The following is a 22,929-nucleotide window of genomic DNA, read 5'->3' on the forward strand; positions in this document are numbered from 1 at the left end:
TATTTCCAAGGAAGAGAACAGGGAGGAATGCACATTACAAGTGTTCAAAGGGCCATTGATTTCCCTTGTTGCAGGTGAAGGCAGGACAGTCCAGACACTGCACTGCCCTCGTGTGGCTTGAATTAGCACTGCACCTCACACGGACAACAGGATCACGCTCAGGAGGACGCAACCGCATACTGGACATTGCAGACAGAAATGCCATGAACAGAACTGAAATGATTCCTCACTATGCATGTCTAAGAGACATGTCAGTTCAACACAATACATTTCTATCTGATCACCACCCAGGACAGCACCTTTTTGTCTGATTTGGACAGAGCTAGTCATCTTCACCCTGGTTATCCACAATGAGGACATGAGTCCACTAACATCTATTATGTTACCAGATACCATCAGGTTAAGGCAGATAATGTTTTAAGCCAGAAAGGAAGATGCATATCTTCATGTTGATATCTAAAGTAACAAATTGCTTGGATTGTTTAGTAATTGTTGCAGTAATACAGGAGTCAGCTGGGGTGCAAGTTGTCCTGAACCCTGGTCTGGTGGTGTCCCATTGGAGTGGTAGGTAGGTGCCACTCCCCATTGGTCCAGGGAAAGATGTTCTCTCCATAACAGTTGAGGTTAGAATTTTGGCATTGGGCAATCTGGTCCTAGGTCTGTGGTTAAGGGCAACTTCTACCTGGAGCTGTGTGAGCCTGTCTCCATGTCTGGCATTCCTTCCAGTTCAGTAGCTGATGAGACTGTGCAACACTACACTGCAGTCCTGAACGCAGCCCTGGGTGTAGTGGCTGTTATGAGCCAATCTGAAATGGCACCCTATTCCCTATATAGTACACCACTTTTGGCCACTGGAATCTATCCAGAAGTAGTGCACTATGTAGGGAATATACGGCCACCATTTGGGTCTAAATCGCAAGTCTCTATGGTGCGTACTCCTTCAGCAGCTGGCCGGCTATCACCAGTCTCTGGATCTCACTGGTGCCTTCATAGATCTCAGTGATTCGCGCGTCGCGGTAGTGCCTCTCCGCTGGCATGTCTGTCACGTAACCCATTCCCCCAAGAACCTGGATTGACTTTTAGTTCAACAGATAGAGAAAAAGGGGTACATTTTTAAGGGTTTAGCATCTGAGAAATGTCAGTGAATTCCATATTGATTATTGATTGATTCAGTCACTAGTTATAGAGGTAAAGACATGACAGGCTCTCTGATGCGTACCTGGTGGCCGCAGAAGGTAGCAGCCTCAGACGCTGCTAGTTTGGCCATCGCTGCTTCCTGTAGGGACAGGAAGGACGAAGTACAACGTAATGTAATATGACAGAGAGGATGGTGTGTGTGTGGTGTGGTGGGATGTGTACCTTGGTGAAGGGTTTCTTGGCGTCTTTTAGCATTGCAGCCTTCCAGGTGAGGAGACGAGCACTTTCAACAGCTACAGCCATGTCTGCCAGCTTGAACTGAAGCATAGAGATACACACCCTTCAAGTGGAACTGACAGTATTTTAGCATATACACCCCCAGGAAGAACATGACACTGGACTGTGCGTTTCCAGGCAGTAGCAACAGCGACTTTAGATCATTAGAACGCGTTCGCCAAAATACAGCTGAATGCATTTCTGCTAATATGTAAATACCACACGAGTCCTCTTATATTAGTGAACTTTACAGTCCTATTGATTTTTTGGACTACCAAGACATGTATTGGTGTATTATATGAATCATGCATTGAACTGCATCCATCTATTCTACCAACAGTGGCTTAGTGTACGTCATGGAATGTTGAGTCAAATAGAAACTATTTTTTAAACCTCTTATAAAGTTGGTTTTGTAGCATAAACTGAGAATTTGATATTTTTTGACTGATGATTGTCTGTTTCATATCTGAAAAGTAGTTAACGCGGTCAGTTCCACTTTAATATAACAGACACACCTTAACATTTAAACAAACTTTTACATACACACACCTGTACGGCCTGCAGCTTGCCAATGGGAGCTCCGAAGGCGGTGCGTTTGTGAGCGTAGTCCGCAGCACAGTCCAGAGCAGCCTGAGCAATACCCAGAGCCTGGGAAGCTATACCTATACGCCCACTGTCCAGGGTTTGCTGTGGGAGGGGGAGGGGGTCAGTACACACAGACAAACACACACGTACATAATCACTCACATTTACTATGCACACACACAACCAACACCCCACCCCCACTTATAAACCGACCATGGCTATCTTGAAGCCAGATCCTCGTGGCCCCAGCATGTTGCCCAGGGGTATCCTACAGTCCTCCAGGATGAGGTTGGCAGTGGAGGTTGCTCTGATGCCCAGCTTGTCCTCCTTCTTCCCCAGGGACAGGCCAGGATGGGGCATGGGCACCAGGAATGCACTGATACCCTATGGAGTGGGGGGAACACACTGAAATGCATGTATAAATTACATTGATTATAATATCAAAATACTGAGAAACAGAGAGAGCAAGTGTGAGAAGAGGAAGAAGGAATATAGGGGGTTTCACTATGACTTGACTCCAACAACGATGTATCTAACCTTGTGTTTGAGTGACTTGTCAGTGGTAGCGAATATGACAGTAGCCGAAGCATCCCAGCTGTTGGTAATCCAGGCTTTAGTCCCGTTCAACACCCACTCCTCTCCCTCCTGTCTGGCTAAAGTAGACGCTGCTCCTGCATCACTACCATTACCTACACAGAGATGGGGGAGAGAGAGAGAGAATCAACAACCACTTATCTTCCCCAGTTGGAGTGTAGTAGTAAATGGAGGGCTCTGGGGCACAGTGTGTGTTGTGTGCGTCTGTGGTGTACCTGGTTCACTAAGAGCGAAGCAGCCAACTTTCTCTCCAGTCGTGAAGGGGGTGATCCACTGTTCCTTCTGCTTCTGTGTTCCAAACTTCAATATTGGCCCTATGTACAAAGACTACACACACACACACCCTTTAGTATCAGTGCTAGATACAGCGACAACATAAAACACACACACTCTTACGTACGTTGTTGACCGAGACCACACATCCAGTGCTGCCGCAGCCCCTACTGATCTCCTCCACGGCCAGAGAGTAGGCCAGGTAGTCCATTCCTGCTCCTCCCAGCTCCTCAGGAACCTCGACAGCCATCACCCCCATAGCACCCAGCTCTCGCACCTGTAGAAAAACACAAGTGGATGCATTAGAGGGCGTGTGTGTGTACTTCATATTCTGTGTTCTACGTGAGTGCCTGTTTAGTGATGCGTGTTGGTTCACACGCCCGCAAATTGCTAATAACCCATCCACAACCACCTGACTGTGATTTTCACTGAGGCCCCACCCGACCCCAACACAAAAATACGCCGATAGAAAATGAGTCAGAAGGCGTACCAATCTTTGACAGGGGGTGCCGGATTTCTTTTTTTAAGCCTAGATATGTTAATCAACTTGTCTATAATTAGATACATGCAGCTTCTCATCTGTCATTACTGCCCTAGAAGACTAAATAAGCCCTTGCTCACCAGAATGTATAAAGTAAATATAATATAAATACATAATATATCCTTTGTCAAGATAAACCATCCACCTGACAGGCATATCAAGAAGCCGATTAAACAGCATGGTCATTACACAGGTGCACCTTGTGCTGGAGACAAAAGGCCACTGTAAAATGTGTTGTTTTATCACGCAACACAATGCCACAGATGTCTCATATTTTGAGGGAACATGCAATTGACATGCTTACTGCAGGAATGTCCACCAAAGCTGTTTCCAGAGAATTTGTAAATTTCTCTACCATAAGCTGCCTCAGAAGGGGGTCCTCAGGAGTATTCCTGTCTGGCCGGGCATGGCTCCCCAGTGAGAGGGCCTGGCTCCCAAGTGGGTGGACCTATGCCCTCCCAGGCCCACCTATGTCTGCGCCCCTGCCGAGTCATGTGAAACGGGCCTAATGAATTTATTTCAATTGACTGATTTCCGTATTTAACTAGGCAAGTCAGTTAAGAACAAATTCTTATTTACAATGACGGCCTACCAAAAGGCTTCCTGCGGGGACGGTGGCTGGGATAAAAAATAAATAAAACAGGACAAAACACACATCACAACAAGAGAGACAACACTACATAAAGAGAGACTTAAAGACAACAACATAGCAAGGCAGCAACACAGCATGGTACAAACATTATTGGGTACAGACAACAGCACAAAGGGCAGTAAGTGTCCATGATTGAGTCTTTGAATGAGGAGATAGCGATAAAACTGTCCAGTTTGTGTTTGTTGCAGCTCGTTCCAGTCGCTAGCTGCAGTGAACTGAAAAGAGGAGCGACCCAGGGATGTGTGTGCTTTGGGGACATTTAACAGAATGTGACTGGCAGAACGGGTGTTGTATGTGGAGGATGAGGGCTGCAGTAGATATCTCAGATGGGGGGGGGGGGGGGTGAGACCTAAGAGGGTTTTATAAATAAGCATCAAACAGTGGGTCTTGCGACGGGTATACAGAGATGACCAGTTTACAGAGGAGTATAGAGTGCAGTGATGTGTCTTACAAAGGAGCATTGGTGGCAAATCTGATGGCAGAATGGTAAAGAAAATCTAGCCACTCTAGAGCACCCTTACCTGCCGGTCTATAAATTATGTCTCCGTAATCTAGCATGGGTAGGATGGTCATCTGAATCATGGTTAGTTTGGCAGCTGGGGTGAAAGAGGAGCGATTGAAATAGAAGAAACCAAGTCTAGATTTAACTTTAGCCTGCAGCTTTGATATGTGCTTAGAGAAGGACAGTGCACCATCTAGCCATACTCCCAAGTACTTGAATGAGGTTACTACCTCAAGCTCTAAACCCTCAGAGGTAGTAATAACACCTGTGGGGAGAGGGGCATTCTTCTTACCAAACCACATGACCTTTGTTTTGGAGGTGTTCAGAACAAGGTTAAGGGTAGAGAATGCTTGTTGGACACTAAGAAAGCTTTGTTTATAGAGCATTTAACACAAAATCCAGGGAGGGGCCAGCTGTATCATAAGACTGTATCTGCATATAAATGGATGAGAGAGCCTTCTACTGCCTGAGTTATTTTGTTGATGTAAATTGAGAAGAGCGTGGGGCCTAGGATCGAGCCTTGAGATACTCCCTTGGTGACAGGTAGTGGCTGAGACAGCAGATTTTCTGACTTTATACACTGCACTCTGAGGTAGTTAGAAAACCAGGCCAAAGACCCCTCAGAGACACCAACACTCCTTAGCCGGCCCACAAGAATGGAATGGTCTACTGTATCAAAAGTTTTGGCCAAGTCGACGACGAGACAGCCTATAGGGAGGAGGTCAGAGACCTGGCCGTGTGGTGCCAGAATAACAACCTATCCCTCAACGTAACCAAGACTAAGGAGATGATTGTGGACTACAGGAAAAGGAGGACCGAGCACGCCCCCATTCTCATCGACGGAGCTGTAGTGGAGCAGGTACAGAGCTTCAAGTTCCTCGGTGTCCACATCAACAACAAACTAGAATGGTCCAAACACACCAAGACAGTCGTGAAGAGGGCACGACAAAGCCTATTCCCCCTCAGGAAACTAAAAAGATTTGGCATGGGTCCTGAGATCCTCAAAAGGTTCTATAGCTGCAACATCGAGAGCATCCTGACTGGTTGCATCACTGCCTGGTACGGCAATTGCTCGGCCTCTGACCGGTCATTTCACTGAGCAGCCATTACGAACACAGGCTGTAAAACAGTGATCACTAAGGTCATTACAGAAAACACCAGACTCATACCGATCAGGATTATTTGTGAAGATAACTTCGGAGGCCTGTTCTGGGTGTATGGAGTCATACCTTGTGGGATTGGTGATCTGAGAAAGATTTGGGGAGTCCCATTGCTTTAAGACTTGGTCAGGTGTTTTAAGCATGTCCCAGTTTAGGTCACCTAGAAGGACAAATTGAAACTTAGTGTAAGGGGCCAGGAGAGAGCTTAGGGCAGGTAGGGTACAGGCCGGTGCTGATGGAGGACGATAACACCCAGCGACAGTCAACAAAAGAGCTATTTGAAAGTTTAATGGTTAAAACCAGCAAATCAAATTGTTTGGGGACAGACTTGGTGGAGACAACTGAGCACTGAAGGTGATCCTTGGTAAAGTTTACCACTCCCCCACCTTTGGAAGACCTGTCTTGCCGAAAAAGGTTATAACCAGAAAACTCTTCCTTAACTTTTTATGGCTGCAGGGGCAGTATTGAGTAGCTTGGATGAAAGGTGCCCATTTCAAACGGCCTCGTACTCAATTCTTGCTCGTACAATATGCATATTATTATTACTATTGGATAGAAAACACAAGTTTCTAAAACCGTTTGAATTATATCTGTGAGTAAAACAGAACTCATTTTGCAGCAAACTTCCTGTCAGAAAGTGAAAAATCTGAAATCGAGGCTCTGTTCCAGGGCCTCCCTAATCATCATTTGCTTGAAATCTATTAGTATACATGCACTTCATACGCCTTCCACTAGATGTCAATAGGCTGTGAGAGGTGAAATGGAGTGTATAGCTATTTCTATGGTCAAAAGAGAGAGCTTGGAATGACATGACCCCAAATTCCTTTGTTCAGGAAGGCGCAGGAAGTACATCAGCATTGGCTTCTGAAAAGCTTTTGTTATAGACGGCTAATATCTCCAGCTTTGATTTTATTTGATAAATGTGACAATATCATCGTAAAGTATGTTTTTTCAATATAGTTTAATCAGATTATTGAAATTTTTTCGGGAGTTTTGGCGTGTTCTGTTCTCTGTGTTTGTTCACGGTGGACAGCTTCGCGCCACTTGGCAAGTTTTGCTTGCTAATTCAAGAGGGAAAAAGGACATTCTCAAACCAAACAACGATTGTTCTGGACGAAGGACCCCTTGTGCAAGATTCTGATGGAAGCTCAACAAAAGTAGGACCCATTTATGATGTTATTTCCTATTTCTGTCGAAAATGTGTTGTGTTTTCCGCCTTGATTTTTGGCGCTGTCTCGTTATAACGTAAGCTGCATGTCGTACTAAAGTTATTTTTAGAATTCTAACACGGCGATTGCATTAAGAACTAGTGTATCTATCATTTGCTGTACAACAAGTATTTTTTAGTAACGTTTATGATTAGTTATTTGGTCAGAATAGGTGAGTGTCAGAAATATATCCGGAGATTCTGGAAAATATTTGCTACGTTTTCACAATGTATAACCACGGATTTCAGCTCTAAATATGCACATTTTCGAACAAACCATATATGTATTGTGTAATATGATGTTATAGGACTGTCATCTGATGAAGTTTATGAAGGTTAGTGAAATAATTAATATCTTTTGCTGGTTTTGTCGCTATCACTACTGTTGCCTTGAATCAATGTAGTTGTGTGGTTGGCTATTGTAGTAAGCTAATATAATGCTATATTGTGTTTTCGCTGTAAAACACTTAAAGAATCGGAAATATTGGCTGGATTCACAAGATGTTTGTCTTTCATTTGCTGTACACCATGTATTTTTCATAAATGTTTTATGATGAGTATTTAGGTATTTCAATTTGGTCTCTGTAATTGTTCTAGCTGCTTCGGTGCTATTTCCGATTGTAGCTGCAATGTAAAACTATGATTTATACCTCATATGCACATTTTTCGAACAAAACATAGATTTATTGTATAACATGTTATGACTGTCATCTGATGAAGTTGTTTCTTGGTTAGTTTGGTTGGTTCTTGGTTAGTTTGGTTGGTTTTGTGCAAGCTACCTGTGCTGTGAAAAATGTCTGTGCTTTTTTGTATTTGGTGGTGAGCTAACATAAATATACGTGGTGTTTTCGCTGTAAAACATTTTTTTTTAAATCGGACATGTTGGCTGGATTCACAAGATGTTTATCTTTCATTTGCTGTATTGGACTTGTTAATGTGTGAAAGTTAAATATTTCTCAAAAATATCTTTTGAATTTTGCGCCCTGCACTTGAACTGGCTGTTGTCATATGTGTACCGACACCGGGCTTGCAGCCATAAGAAGTTAACCACGTCTCAATAATGACCAACACATCTGGATTGGAGCTGTGAACCCACACTTTCAATTGATCCATTTTAGGAAATAAGCTTCTAGTGTTGTCGTGCAGAAAACCCAGGCTTTTACGAGAGCAGACATCAGTGAATCAGATCACAAGTTAGAATTGTTGCTAGCAACAGTAGATGGGCCAGGGTGTACATGCACATTTCCAGATATCATCAACAGTAATACAATCAAGGCACGGCAGAGGACAGGGAGAGCTCTGCAGTGCTGATTTATGACATCTGAATGTGCATCAGCTGGCAACAAGATCATTTTGTACAGCAATTTCATCAGGTAACATGAATAGAAAGCAGGCGAGAGGTTGTTAGAATAGGATGGGAGGCCAAAAGTCTGAAACCAATACAAAGTCAGAGTCCCGAGTGTGGGAACAAACAGTCTGTCCCACGGTTGGGTAAAGAAAAATTGTAGTCAACAAAGCACAGGAGTCATGAGGCAAATAGCAAAAAGCACAAGAAAAAAAATTACTTTGGGCTAGCAATTGTAAATTCAGAGTCACTCGCCCCAACAGTGCGTGTGTGCTGGAGGCAAGCGAAAGCTCGGGAGATGGGGGTACCTGTGCCAGACAGGGGGAGACAGGCCAGGGCAGACAGTGAACAGATCGCCAGGTGGAATCCAAGCAGCAGGAGTAGGTATCACTCCCACCTGGGAGAAAGTTTCATTTCTGGAGGCAGATTTCTTGTAGAAAATGCCAGTGAATGGTCTTTGAACAGCAGGAGGGGGCTTCAGAGGACACTTCAAAGGCTCCTGCCACTTGTTGGGGCCAAAGGCCTCAATACCTTTTACGTCACACCTCAGTGCTAATTGAAGTTGTATCTGGTCTGTCCTTGCAAGCCTGGCAGCCTTAACTCAGCATTCAGTCCCCATAAAGTTAAATATATCATTGTAATGTACTTTATATTTCATTTTTCTTCTTGGCTTTCAAAATAGCATCAGACCATATATGAACTGTAACGCAGCAAAATCTTAGAAATTGTTGCATGGATCGTTTATATTTTTTGTTCAGTTTAGTTGACATCGGTAAAGTTCTAGGAATACAATTGTATTTGATTTTTATCATCTATGCTTCTCTCCTGCAGCAGACGTTTAGGCATTGGGGAGGAAATGCAATAACCCCCCAAAACAGGAAAGATTTACTGTGCAAAATTACCAAATGACATCGGTTTGACCGGTTTTAAGGAAATTAAAAGCTGTGAAAACAACCCAACATGTTTGAGAAGATTTCAGTTCAGCTTGGATGCATGCATACTTTGTGGTTTAAATACTATCAGTTTTTAGGATTCTGATAAAGATAGCACCTTTACAGACGTTCCCTAAACACACATTCATTCTTTTAAAAAAGGCCCAGAAGTGTCATTCTGATTCTCATGTAAAATAGTAAAATAGTGACTAAAATATCACCCATAATATTTTTTTTTGGGGGGGGGGGGGGGGGGTTYGAAAAAGTATTTTCTTTCATGGCTAACTACCAGGAAGTTTGAAAAGACAGGCTGAGTGGGCGGGAAGCTTATATCCATAAGCTTGCCTTGACTGACAGATCTTTGAAATGTCAAGAAACTTGGATGCAATAAAATCATCTCAAGCTAATTTGGTGAAACACAAAGCAACTCAAACATTGAAATTGCATAAATTGTGTCACTTTTTCTTTTATACATCTCCCATTCGGCATGTCTCTTATGATGCAGTTCACAGGAGCACTGACGAATGTGTTGACATGACAACTGTGTCAGAGTTTTGAACGACCCTTCCCCCCTTTGTTCAATGCTGGCTGAAGACCTAGCTAGCCAGTAACTAGCTAACACCAGACACAGATGAAAGAAGACAAGTGTCTCTGCCATAGATAAGTAGCGTAAACTTTTAATTATATTTGCTGACACCCTACAGTCAAATGTTGGCATCTGTAGAGTAGCTACCTAGCTATATAAACCATGGCACTCCTCAAATACACCTTCTCCAGTGTTGGTTACAAGACGGTACTACTTATTTAAATTAGGTAAGAGAATATAATCTTACCATAGGTGTATTAAAATGAGTTAGGGTGATGTCACCCTATCCCCTTAATAATCCACCTCAGTAACTTTATGATCAATGTAGAAGCAACTCATTTTTCATACTTTGGTCAGCATATTTTTATCTGGTTTCATCCAAATATCATCCAAACAATTGACTGTCATGACCTTAAAGATGCTGAAATAAATAAATCATTTCTCCACTCCTGTTCAAAATGTACATTTGGTGTATCAGTAATGCAATAAAATGCTTCATTCTGCAGGAGTTAATACACAACAAAAATATAAATGCAACAATGAAGATTTTACTGAGTTACAGTATATAAGGTAATGAGTCAATCGGAATAAATTCATTAGGCCCTAATCTATGGCTTTCGAATGACTGGGAAATGGTCACAGATACCTTAAAAAACGTAGGGGAGTGGATCAGAATACCAGTCAGTATCTGGTGTGATCACCATTTGCCTCATGCAGCACAACATCTCCTTCGCATCTAGTTGATCAGCCTGTTGATTGTGGTCTGTGGAATGTTGACCCTCTCCTCTTCAATGGCTGTTTGAAGTTGCTGGATATTGGCAGGAACATGCTTTCGTACATGTTGATCCAGAGCATCCCAAACATGCTCAATGGGTGACATGTCTGGTGAGTATGCAATTGTGTTTGTTGCCTGTAGTTTATGCCTGCCTGCCTGCCCATACCATAACCCCACCATGGGGCACTCTGTTCAACGTTAACATCAGCAAACGGCTTGCCCACACACGATGTCTGCCATCTGTCCGGTACAGTTGAAACCGGCTGTCAATCGTGAAGAGCACACTTCTCCAGCGTGCCAGTGGCCATTGAAGGTGAGCATTTGCCCACTTAAGTCGGTTACGACGCCGAACTACAGTCAGGTCAAGACCCTGGTGAGGATGATGAGCACGCAGATGAGCTTCCCTGCGCAAGTTTCAAAAAGCATTTGGCGAATGGCATGTATTTGGCGCTCATACAGTCAGGCTCACGCACTAATGACATACAAATAATTAAATTAACTTCAATTTAGCCTATAGATATGAACTGCACAAGAATTGTGCATTTTTAATGCATCCCCCCCCCCCCCTTTATTCAACCTGCCTGCCACCCACACAATATTTCATGACCCTAAACCCACCATTCCGGCGGAAATAACCGGGGTTAGCGATGGGATTTTGACGTTTGACTGTTCGAGTACTAGCATAACAATTCCTCATTGAACACTGCATGGTGATGAATTATTGCGATGACATACGCTCCGTCTTTATCAAACAAATATTTTAGCATATTTTCAGGTGTGGAACCTGTCTATGTTTATGGGGGTTATAGCCTGGGCTAGCTAATTCTAAATGGCACTAGCAGTTTGCAAAGTAGCCAAAGCAGAAAATAGACGGGATGCAATTATTCCTAAACTGCAGCTTGTTGTTGGAACACATATTTACCTACTTCAAATCAACCAGTCCATTTTGAATTTGTGATAAAACTGTCTTAATTTGGCAAGGAGTGTAGATTGTGTATCCCATCAGAGGCATTTTTTATGCCCAGTTTGTATAGGCATTTCTGTAGGCCTAACAGGAGAATGTGTGTGAACTCAGCACACGTGTGTAGAGGGAGTGGTCAGAACACAAATGAGTGAAAGAGATATGGAGGGGAAAGGGAATTTAGGGAGAAAAACTGTGTTGCCTTGGAATCTTTTTGTTGTGCCCCGCAAATACACATGTACAAATGGAACACTAAAGAAAGCAAATTAACATTGTCTTCAAGACAATGGGTGTGTTTCAATCCACAAAGCACATTCCACCAAATAATTTTACAGTATTTTATTGGATTTTTTATCCCCTCTGGTCAAAGATCGAGTTTTGACATGCAATCGAGGACTCAATTACTCATGCCTATAACCGTGGGGACTGTGGGTTGTGAGTCAACCCGAGCATCACTAGTGTGTGTGTGTACCTGTTGCACTGGGAAGAGATGTTCCTTGTCAAGTTTGCCAGCTATAGGACCCAGCTCTCTGTCTGCGTAGTCTCTACAGGTTTGTCTCATCATCTGGTGCATCTCTGGTAGCTCAGCTAGAGAGGACAGAGACCTACAGCCACTGACACACAGGCCCAGGGCTGGAAAGGGGGAGAAAGACATGAGAGAGAAAGGCTTTAGTATTGTAAGAGCTGCTCATGTCTAGCATGAATTCACAACATCATAACTCGACTGTTAGACAGTGTTACATGAATACAACTGCCCAGGTCGACCGAGTGACAACCAATCATTGTAAATAGACCCAACACACCCGCACCAGGGCCGTCACCAGAGTTTCATACCATTCAGGGATCAGTCCCGAAGACCAGGGGCTAAGGGGTTTGCAGGTCAGAGAAAAATGTTTGCCTTTTCTAAAATAATTTATTGCAATGCTAGATCATTTTACATGACTGGATGTAACCGATGTGAAATGGCTAGCTAGGTAGCGGTGGTGCGCGCTAGCAGCCTTTCAGTCGGTGACGTCACTTGCTCTGAAACCTTGAAGTAGTGGTTCCCCTTGCTCTGCAAGGGCCGCGGCTTTTGTGGAGCGATGGGTAACGATGCTTCGTGGGTGACTGTTGTTGATGTGTGCAGAGGGTCCCTGGTTCACGCCCGGATCCGGGCGAGGGGACGGACTACAGTTATACTGTTACATGGAGACAATACAATAATATTTTATATACCACACAAATTACCTAAATGACAAGTTACTGACATTGACATAGAGATCAATAAAATGAATGACCCAAATCTTAAATGAAACTAATAGCATTAAGCCAATGAAAAAGGTCCCACAGTTGACAGTGCATGTCAGAGGAAAAACCAAGCCATGAAGTCGAAATAATTGTCCGTAGAGTTCAGAGACAGGATTGAGTCGAGGCACAGATCTGGGGAAGGGTACCAAAAAATGTCTGCAGGCATTGAAGGTCCCCAAGAACACAGTGGCTTCCATCATTCTTACATGGAAGAAGTTTGGAACCACCAAGACTCTTCCTAGAGCTGTCCACCCGGCCAAACTGAGCAATCAGGGGATTAGGGCCTTGGTAAGGGAGGTGACCAAGAACCCGATGGTCACTCTGACAGAGCTCCAGAGTTCCTCTGTGGAGATGGGAGAAACTTCCAGAAGGACAACCATCTCTGCAGCACTCCGCCAATCAGGACATTATGGTAGAGTGGCCAGATGGAAGCCACTCTTCAGTAAAAGGCACGACAGCCCGCTTGGAGTTTGCCAAAAGGAACCAAAAGGACTCTGACCATGAGAAACAAGATTCTCTGTTCTGATGAAACCAAGACTGGACTCTTTGGCCTGAATGCTAAGCGTCATGTCTGGAGGAAACCTGGCACCATTCCTACGGTGAAGCATGGTGGTGGCAGCATCATGTTGTGAGGATATTTTTCAGCCACATGGACTGGGAGAAAAGCAGCCAACAAGTGCTCAGCATCTGGGAACTCGTTTGAGAATGTTGGAAAAGCATTCCAGGTGAAGCTGGTTGAGAGAATGCCAAGAGTGCAAAGGTGTCATCAAGACAAAGGGTGGCTTACTGAAGAATCTCAAATATTTTGATTTGTTTAACACTTTTTTTGTACACTACATGATTCCATATGTGTTATTACATAGTTTTGATGTCTTCACTATTATTCTACAATGTAGAAAATAGTCAAAAGAAAAGAAAAACCCTTGAATGAGTAGGTGTTCAAAATTTACACTACCGGTCAAAAGTTTTAGATCTTCTTGAATGATGTAGGCTAAGTAGCCTAACTATTGTTTAACAAAATTTTAGCACAGAGTTAAACACGGCAACTTGTATTTTGTTGAAATAAAATAATATTTTAGCCTATAGCGCATGCTGTTGAGTTGTATTCGAGAAAAATAATAATAATCTACATTTCAGCACAATCATCCTAAACTGTCATAAGAAATGACGTGGTGTTTTTGGTATAACAGTAGCCTAACATTATCTATGCTATTATATTAAGTTTGTTATGTACAATATTCATTAATCATGAAGTGATCTTGCGAAAAAGAACCATTCTGAGAAGTGGCGAAGCATCGCTCCACTGCGCACTGGCAGCACTACACCCTTGATTATAACGGTTGGATGACTGAGTTTCACGTAACTATAGCTCTATGAACTAAACGGCGCTTTCAGTTGAAACCCCAAAAAAATAAATGTACACCATCGCAAAAGATTCAGGGCTGACCCAAAATCATTCAGGGCCCCAAAAGCAAGGTCCTGGTGACGTCCCTGGCACGCACACACACAGTACCATCCACAATACATAACTGGCTAGGTAAATCTCACCACACTGACAACCCCCTGCCTGTGGGGTAAAAGTTGGAGACTGGACATGAAGATTACCTAATGATGATGATGCATGTTGATAAAGTTAATACCGGCAGCATACCACCCTGCATCCCACTGCTGGCTTGCTTCTGAAGCTAAGCAGGGTTGGTCCTGGTTGGGAGACCAGATGCTGCTGAAAGTGGTGTTGGAGGGCCAGCAGGAGGCACCCTTTCCTCTGGTCTAAAAAACTATCCCAATGCCCCAGGGGAGTGATTGGGGACATTGTCCTGTGTAGGGTGCCATCTATGGGATGTTAAATGGGGTGTCCTGACTCTGTGGTCACTTAAGATCACATGGCACTTATTGTAAGAGTAGGGTGTTATCCCCAGTGTTCTAGCTAAATTCCCAATCTGGCCCTCATAACATCACGGTCACCTAATCATCCCCAGTTTACAATTAGCTCATTCATCTCCTCTCCCCTGTAACTATTCCCCAGGTTGTTGCTGTAAATGAGAATATGTTCAGTCAACTTACCTGGTAAAATATAAAAAATAGAGGCCCTGGATGAAGGTAGGCTGTGACTTGTAAACTAAAAAGATTATTCAGTAGCAAATGACTAGTCATTTAACTTTGCAAATTCCCTCAAGAAGTAAATAATAGCAATAATAATCGTGATAGCCGTTTATATCGATTTATTGGTCGGCTGTTAAAAGGATCCGCCCCTTTACATTTTATTTTGCCTAAAATGAAATACCCAAATCTAACTGCCTGTAGCTCGGAACCTGAAGCAAAGATATGCATATTATTGGTACCATTTGAAAGGAAACACTTTGAACTTTGTGGAAATGTGAAAGGAATGTAGGAGAATATAACACAATATATCTGGTAAAAGCTACCATCTTTGAAATGCAAGAGAAAGGCCATAATGTATTATTCCAGCCCAGGTGCAATTTAGATTTGCCACTAGATGGCAGCAGTGTATGTGCAACGTTTAGACTGATCCAATGAACCATTGTATTTCTGGTCAAAATGTTGTATCAAGACTGCCCAAATGTGCCTAATTTGTTTATTAAATAACTTTGTTCAAAATTGTGCATGCTCCTCAAACAATAGCATGGTATTCTTCCACTGTAATAGCTACTGTAAATTGGACAGTGCAGTTAGATTAACAAGAATTTAAGCTTTCTGCCAATATCAGATTTGTCCTGGGAAATGTTCTTGCTACTTACTAATGCTAATCACATTAGCCTACGTTAGCGCAACTGTCCCATGGACGGGACACCGATCCCAAAGAAATTCACTATACTGAACAAAAATAAAACGCAACATTCAACAATTTAAGAGTTACAGTTCATATAAAAGGAAATCAGTCAATTAAAATAAATTCATTAGGCCCTAACCTATGGATTTCAGATGACTGGGAATACACATATGCATCGGTTGGTAGGGGTGTCACCGCGATTTGTCTCATGCAGCGCGACATCTCCTTTGCATAGAGTTGAATAGTCTTTTGATTGTGGCCTGTGGAATGTTGTTCCACTCCTCTTCAATGGCTGTGCGAAGTTGCTGGATATTGTCGGGAACTGGAACAGACTGTCATACACGTCAATCCAGAGCATCCCAAACATGCTCAATAGGTATCAGCATTATCATGCTGAAACATGAGGTGATGGCAGCGGATGAATGGCACGACAATGGGCCTCAGGATCTCATCATGTTATCTCTGTGCATTCAAATTGCCGTCGATAAAATGCTATTGTGTTTTTTGTCCATAGCTCATGCCTGCCCATACCATAAGTCCACCATGGGGCACCTAATTCACAACATTGACATCAGCAAACTGCTCACTCACACAACACCATAAACATGGTCTGTGGTTGTGAAGTGGTTGGATGTACTCCCAAATTCTCTAAATCAATGTTGGAGGCAGTTTATGGTAGAGAAATGAACATTCAGTTCTGGCAACAGCTCTGGTGAACATTCCTGCAGTCAGCATGGCAATTGCACACTTTCTCAACACTTGAGACATCTGTGGCATTGTGTTGTGTGACAAAACTACACATTTTAGAGTGGCCTTTTATTGTCCCCAGCACAAGGTGCATCTGTGTAATGATCATGCTGTTTATTCAGTTTCTTGATATGCCACACCTGTCAGGTTGATGGATTATCTTGGCAAAGGAGAAATGCTCACTAACAGGGATGTAAACAAAATTTGTACACAACATTTAAGAGAAAGATTTTTGTTCATATGGAAAATGTGTGGGATCTTTTATTTCAAGTCATGAAACATGGGACCAACACTTTACATGTTGAGTTTATATTCTTGTTCAGTGTAGGTGAAAGGTCACCTCTGTCCTCTCGCTTTTAACCTTTATCTCAGTGCGAGCGTTTTTCCGAGAAAACACGGGTGGACAACGAACCCGATACCTTGAAATGCGAATAGATTCATTACAATCTGTGTATTACATAGCTAACCACCCAACAAAAGTCAGTGCAAACAATGGTTACTTAACGTTAACTGGTTGCAGTCCTTACTTAACCCCATTCAAGTTCAAATGCCTCAAACTATTACTAGCTCAACTAAAGCCAGACTAATTTACTGCCATTGCAAATGCAGCATTCTAGTAATGCATAAAAGCTGTCAATCGTTTTTGGGGGTGGTTAGCTAGCTAAGAAGCCAACTAAAAGCTCGATATGCAACTAGCTGTCGTTACTTAGCATTGGTCTTTAGCTAGCTAGCTCATTACCAAATACTAGCATAAGCTACTAGCCGAGTAATGTAGCTAGCTTGCTAGCACCCCGGCACATGACTGTCAGTCTATTCATTGTCGAAGGATCAACACACAAACAAAATAAGTACAATATCACTTTGTATTCGAGAGACAAAGGAGCATTTTTCAATAGTTTGTGCATTGATTGTGTACTGACCTTTTCCAGCTTTGAAGAGTGCTGCCATGTTTATGCTTGTCTCGAAACCAGACAGCTGGAGTAGCTATCAACCCACGTGACATAGTTCGAGTGACGTCTGTACTTTTTGTTATGGTTATGTAGACTGCGTTTCTTTAAAAAAAAAAATGTTTTTATTGCAGATTAACCAGTATACAACCAGACAATGATAACATATGCTAGGGGGTACAACAAATGACAGATTATACAAAGACCTTAAAAGAAACACATATTGATTGCTGTGACAGCTTTCTTATTAGAAGAATGTAGAATGGTCTTAATGTACTGCTCTAATTCCTTATAGAAAACACGGAAGAGTGGTCTTTTATTCGTGAATTTACATTTATGAATATGACATTTTCCCGTTAGCACAATTAGATTTGAGGTAAAATTGTTTTTCTTTATCTTTACTATGGTTAAGGAAACCGAGCAGCACATTCTCTCATAACAAACAAAAGTCATCAAGAATATTAACAATTATAAAACTGTGAGTATCTTTCCATAATTTCTTTACATGTAGACAATGCCAAAATAAATGCAAAACTGTTTCTGGATGCTCAACACAAAATGTACAGTTTATGCTAATGTATTTTTGAGTTTCTTCAGGTAATGATTCGCAGGGTAATACTTAAGGATCACTCTGAAAGAGACCTCTGACCTTGTTAACAAGCAGGTATTTGTGTGGTAATAACCAGACTTTTTTCCAACAGATATTATTGACAAATGTATTCCAGTAAGTTGTGACATAAGGAATGGATACAATATCCCTTTGAAATAAAGCACGCATAGATCTGTGAGGGAGCAAGGAGAAACACATTTTTCCTATTGGAGAGTCAACTGGATTAAGTTAGGGTAGGTCAAGAAGGTAGCCTACATTTCTTATCAGAATTATTTAGCTACATATTTACATCAGTATAGCGGCAGCCTTATGTGCAGAACTGGCTGATGTTAAAACAATCGGATGCTCTGTTGTAGCCTAAAATGAGCTCATTTGATAATTTTCCCATTTTAATGATGATTTATCATGTCTACATCTTTTTCTTTGGTCATTTTATGGGACCATTGGCAGAAATTCAAAGGTGAACATTTTAAATCACAAAAATGTTGTGTTTTGTCATAAACTGACAACTCCTATGTCATAGATCTAGATAGGAAACACATTTCAAGGTCCCATTGAATAACCTTATACAAGCTTTATCTACATGCATCCTCATGGTTAGGTAATAATAATTTAAACTGTTCAATCTATAGCTTAGAAACAGGAGGACTGTGCTGTCTGTCAGTGGTGAGAGGGGCTGTGTTCAACCTTTAACCCCTCACTAATCAGATGGTCCTTTCTCAGTCTAACAGGACAGATGGAGAGGAGAGGGACAGAAGGAAGAGAGAGAGAGATGGACACAGTGAAGGAGGGAGAGACAGAGAAAGACAAAACATTGGGAGAAAGCAGTCAGACAGACATAAGGGAAAAGAGAGAAAGAAACAGTGAATAACAAACAGAGAGAGAAAGACAGTGAAGCACAAAATGCTGTGGTAAAAATGTTGCCACAGGCTCTGAATAAAAGTAGTCCAGGCAAAAGGAGTTCAAGTTTTTCAAAACATGTTTATTATTTGGCATCATAAAAAGTCATTTAGGTTGTTCCAGTTGGTACGATGCTGTCATTCTATCCCTTTAGGATGGAGGGATGAGGGTGGGTGAAGGGAAGGAAAGGAGGGATAGGGTTGGAGAAATAAAAAGCGCCTGTTGGGCGGGTTGAGTGAGGGAGGGCTGGCTGCAGTTACAGCATCCGTCCACCAGAGTTCACTCACTTGCTGGCGGAAGTGAGGTTGAAGCAACCACGCTGATGGAACTGCATGTCCCTGACGCGACGCATGGACTGGATCTGGGGCTGGAAGGCACAGAACTCGTTGTAGTGTCTGTAGTCACCACACTCAAACAGGTACTGGTAGCCTCTGTATCCGGGGTACTGGTAACCCACCCACCTGGAGAGAGAGAGGGTCAGTTTAGTTTAGTTACACTATATTTAGATTTATAGTATTTCTAGGCTGTTTTTAGATTAAAATGAAGTCATATAATGGAGTTCTACAGTCATAAATGTACCTTTGATATTTTATGACACACAAACATAACCCAGTCCTCCCCATGACTGATGGAATACTTCCCTTTATAGCGTGACACTTCCCACAAGGCTTCATGTTGTAGGCACAAGGCAAGGGACCTGCAGCTCTGCCTTAGGCTCTGGGCCATATGTCACTATACTGCTACTAATGTATTACTACTCTATTTCTAGCTTCTCCTGCAGATATGAGCTTTATCACTGATATAGCTGATGATTTGTCAGTTTATTTAACCAGGTTCTCAGCAGCAGAGTAGCCCTACTGCTGTGATACATATAATATATAAATGTGGTGTGTGTGTATAAGGATGAGTGCGTGCGTGTGTGTGTGTACTCACACTCCGCCGGGCACCCTCACGCTGCCCACCCTGTCAGTGAAGCCGTGCGCCCAGAGGGTGGGCACGTCATCCTCCTGGATCTCCATCTTATTGCCCTTGAAGTCGGAGAGCTCAAACAGACAGATCTTGTGCTCCATGCTGTCCTGATGAGGGAAGGAGGGAGAGAGGGAAGGAAGGCAGGGAAGGAACGCGAGAGAATGTCAGGGTACATTGTTGGAGGTTAATTCCACTAGCTACTGTATTAGCCCTGGTCACCAGATGTTTTTGCTTTAGCAAACTCCTTTGTCATTGTCATGTTGGGAATGTTTGTGTGTGTGTGTGTGTGAAAATGTGAGAGTGTGTGTGTGTGTTTGGCATGAGTCTATGTGTGTATGCGAACGTGTGAGTGTGTGTGTGTGTGTTCCTCACCATGCGGATGGGCCTGAGGGACATGAGGCAGTCGCTACGGTAAGAGTTGCTCCAGGTATCCCAGCGAGGGTACTCTCCCTTCTCCAAGATGAACATCTCCCCACGGAAGTTAGTCTGCTCAAAGGCAACAAAGCTGGAGAGGGGGGGCCACCAGGGACAGGGGGGGCACAAGGGGGAGATGGGGGAGAGAGGGATTAGAAGACGGGATGAAATGAGTGTGAAGAACTGTGAAAAAGTACAGGATCAGTGTTTGATCTCAGATGTTAAAGTGTTCCTGTGTTTTGGACTAGATTACAGTGGAGCTTACTGATTGCGTAATCATACCCTATACGTGTGTGTGTGTGTGTGTGTGTGTGTGATCTTTCCCTGTAGGTGTGTGTGTGTGTGTGTGTGTGTGTGCAGCCTCAGGGCCTACATGAGGCACTCAGACCCCCCGGCTGGATTGCTACATTGGATGGTTACTTCTTATTGGTGATTCTGATCCATCCTATGGAATGTGTGGGCCTCTGTGTCTCTGCCTCAGTTATTTACAAAAATAAAATAGTAACACACAATCAAACACACATTCCACTCTGCAGTAAGAACATTGATACCACACCTTTACCCCGTATTGTGTGTTTTGACTGTTTTTACATGTATTTTCTCCTTGTCCCTCTTTCTCCATCTTCTCTCAATCTTATCTCTCTATTCCCCTACTATTCTCTCTTTCCCTCTCTTACCTGTCATCTCTACTCTCCTCACTCGCCCTCTTTCCCTCAATCCTCTCTTTACTGTCTCTGCCTGCTCCACCCTCTCTTTCCTCTGACATCCTCTCCTCGCCCTGTCCCCTCTCTCCAATCCCTTTCTTGCCCCCTCTCTTCCCACACTCATCTCTCCATTCCCTCCTCCATTGTCCCTCCCTCTACCCCTTCTCCTCCATACTTTCCATCTCCCTCCTCTCTCTGTTTGAATCTCCTGATCCCTCACCATGTCTCAGACCGCCAAGTCCGCCTCCAGTCAGGGCACTGATGCCAAGGACAAGGGAGCCCCTGCCCCCGCTGCCACCAGCAAGGCCACCAAGACCGGAGACTGGCATGGGAAACTTCAAAGTGAGTCACCACATCACCACTTATATATAGACACAGCCACTTGGCACAGGAGCTGGATTCAAATTGAACTGCAAAAAAAAGAGTAATGCCACCCATTGTGTGGGAGCAGCAAACAGTCTAAAGTTAGCCATTTGCCTTTAGCCTTTATTTGACCAGGGTTAATTGACTATGGCTAGAGCATTATACAGGGAGGTTTGTTGTGATTGGAAACATTGCTACTCAGTCAGTGGGTCTTAAGATGACCCCAGACATCTTACAGCCTTCACAGCAGTACAGGGGGCTTTGGGTTTAGTGGAAGGAAGCTCCTGTCCAGGTAGTCAGAGTGATAATGGAGCTTTCTAACTGATTGATAGATTGAGTTACTGTAGTTACCAGCCCCAACTGTAAAGGGCTCTGAGTCCTACAGTAGTTACAAACCTGCAGTAGTAAAAGGCACCATATTCATTCTAATTCTATGGTAAAATGGCAAATATAGAATACAATATTTCTGGAAGAAGGACAGGGTCTCACCCTTGACCTCTCCCGTTGATGATGTCATCTAACCTCTGACCCCTGCAGATCATGCTGTTCGACCAGGAGAACTTCCAGGGCAGAATGATGGAGATCCAGAACGAGTGCATGAACGTGTGTGACCGCGGCATGGAGAGAGTGCGCAGTATCATCGTTGAGTGCGGCCCGTAAGTGGACACATACACCTACAGGGAAAGATCACACACACACACACACACACACACACACACACACACACACACACACACCACACACACACACACACACACACCACACACACACACACACACACACACACACACACACACACACACACACACACACACACACTTACAGGGAAAGATCACACACACACACACACACATACACCTACAGGAAAATCACACACACACACACACACACACATACACCTACAAGGGAAAGATCACACACACACACACCTACAGGGAAAGATCACACACACCTACAGGGAAAGATCACACACACACACATACATACACCTACAGGGAAAGAACACACACCACACACACACACACACAGACACACACACACACACACACACACCACACACACACACACACACACACACAACACACACCTACAGGAAAAGATCACACACCACACACACACACACACACACACACACACATACACCTACAGGAAAGATCACACACACACACACACACACACACAACACACACCACAACAACACACACACACACACACACATACATACATACATACATACACCTACAGGGAAAGATCACACACACACCACACACCACATACATACACCTACAGGGAAAGATCACACACACACACATACACCTACAGGGAAAGATCACACACACACACATACACCTACAGGAAAGATCACACACACACACACACACCATACACCTACAGGGAAAGATCACACACACACACACTACACCTACAGGGAAAGATCACACACACACACACACACACACCACACAACATACACCTACAGGGAAAGATCACACACACACACACACCACAGGGAAAGATCACACACACACACATACACCTACAGATCACACACACACACACCTACAGGGAAAGATCACACACACACACACACACACAGACACACCTACAGGGAAAGATTCACACACACACACACACACACACCTACAGGGAAAGATCACACACACACACACA

At 43.3% G+C, this 22,929-nt stretch overlaps 2 protein-coding genes and 1 pseudogene across 2 annotated transcripts in view; 1 reads left to right on the forward strand and 2 right to left on the reverse strand.

Annotated features, from left to right (window-relative positions):
• Positions 1-375: 375 nt before the first annotated feature.
• acads (acyl-CoA dehydrogenase short chain) lies at positions 376-17,369 on the reverse strand. The gene is made up of 10 exons (XM_024138302.2): positions 17,272-17,369; positions 11,999-12,159; positions 2,993-3,142; positions 2,808-2,919; positions 2,536-2,687; positions 2,212-2,382; positions 1,963-2,100; positions 1,360-1,455; positions 1,220-1,276; positions 376-1,076 (listed from the first exon to the last, which is right to left on the reverse strand). The coding sequence occupies exons 1-10, from the start codon at positions 17,297-17,299 to the stop codon at positions 924-926; spliced, it is 1,218 nt and encodes a 405-aa protein (XP_023994070.1). The 5' UTR covers positions 17,300-17,369; the 3' UTR covers positions 376-923.
• A 1,500-nt stretch (positions 17,370-18,869) lies between these two features.
• The window catches only part of crybb1 (crystallin, beta B1), a 6,094-nt gene continuing 2,034 nt past the window's right edge, over positions 18,870-22,929 (reverse strand). Inside the window, exons 4-6 of the mRNA XM_024138304.1 lie at positions 20,150-20,282; positions 19,742-19,884; positions 18,870-19,269 (exon numbers count right to left, since the gene is read on the reverse strand). Of these exons, the coding sequence (XP_023994072.1) occupies positions 19,092-19,269; positions 19,742-19,884; positions 20,150-20,282 (454 nt within the window). The 3' untranslated portion in view covers positions 18,870-19,091. The remainder of the gene's footprint in view (positions 19,270-19,741; positions 19,885-20,149; positions 20,283-22,929) is intronic.
• On the forward strand, positions 21,102-21,943 carry LOC112070849 (beta-crystallin B1-like; annotated as a pseudogene).

The sequence above is a fragment of the Salvelinus sp. IW2-2015 genome, unplaced genomic scaffold (assembly GCF_002910315.2).
Source record: "Salvelinus sp. IW2-2015 unplaced genomic scaffold, ASM291031v2 Un_scaffold1439, whole genome shotgun sequence".
Lineage (NCBI taxonomy): Eukaryota > Metazoa > Chordata > Actinopteri > Salmoniformes > Salmonidae > Salvelinus > Salvelinus sp. IW2-2015.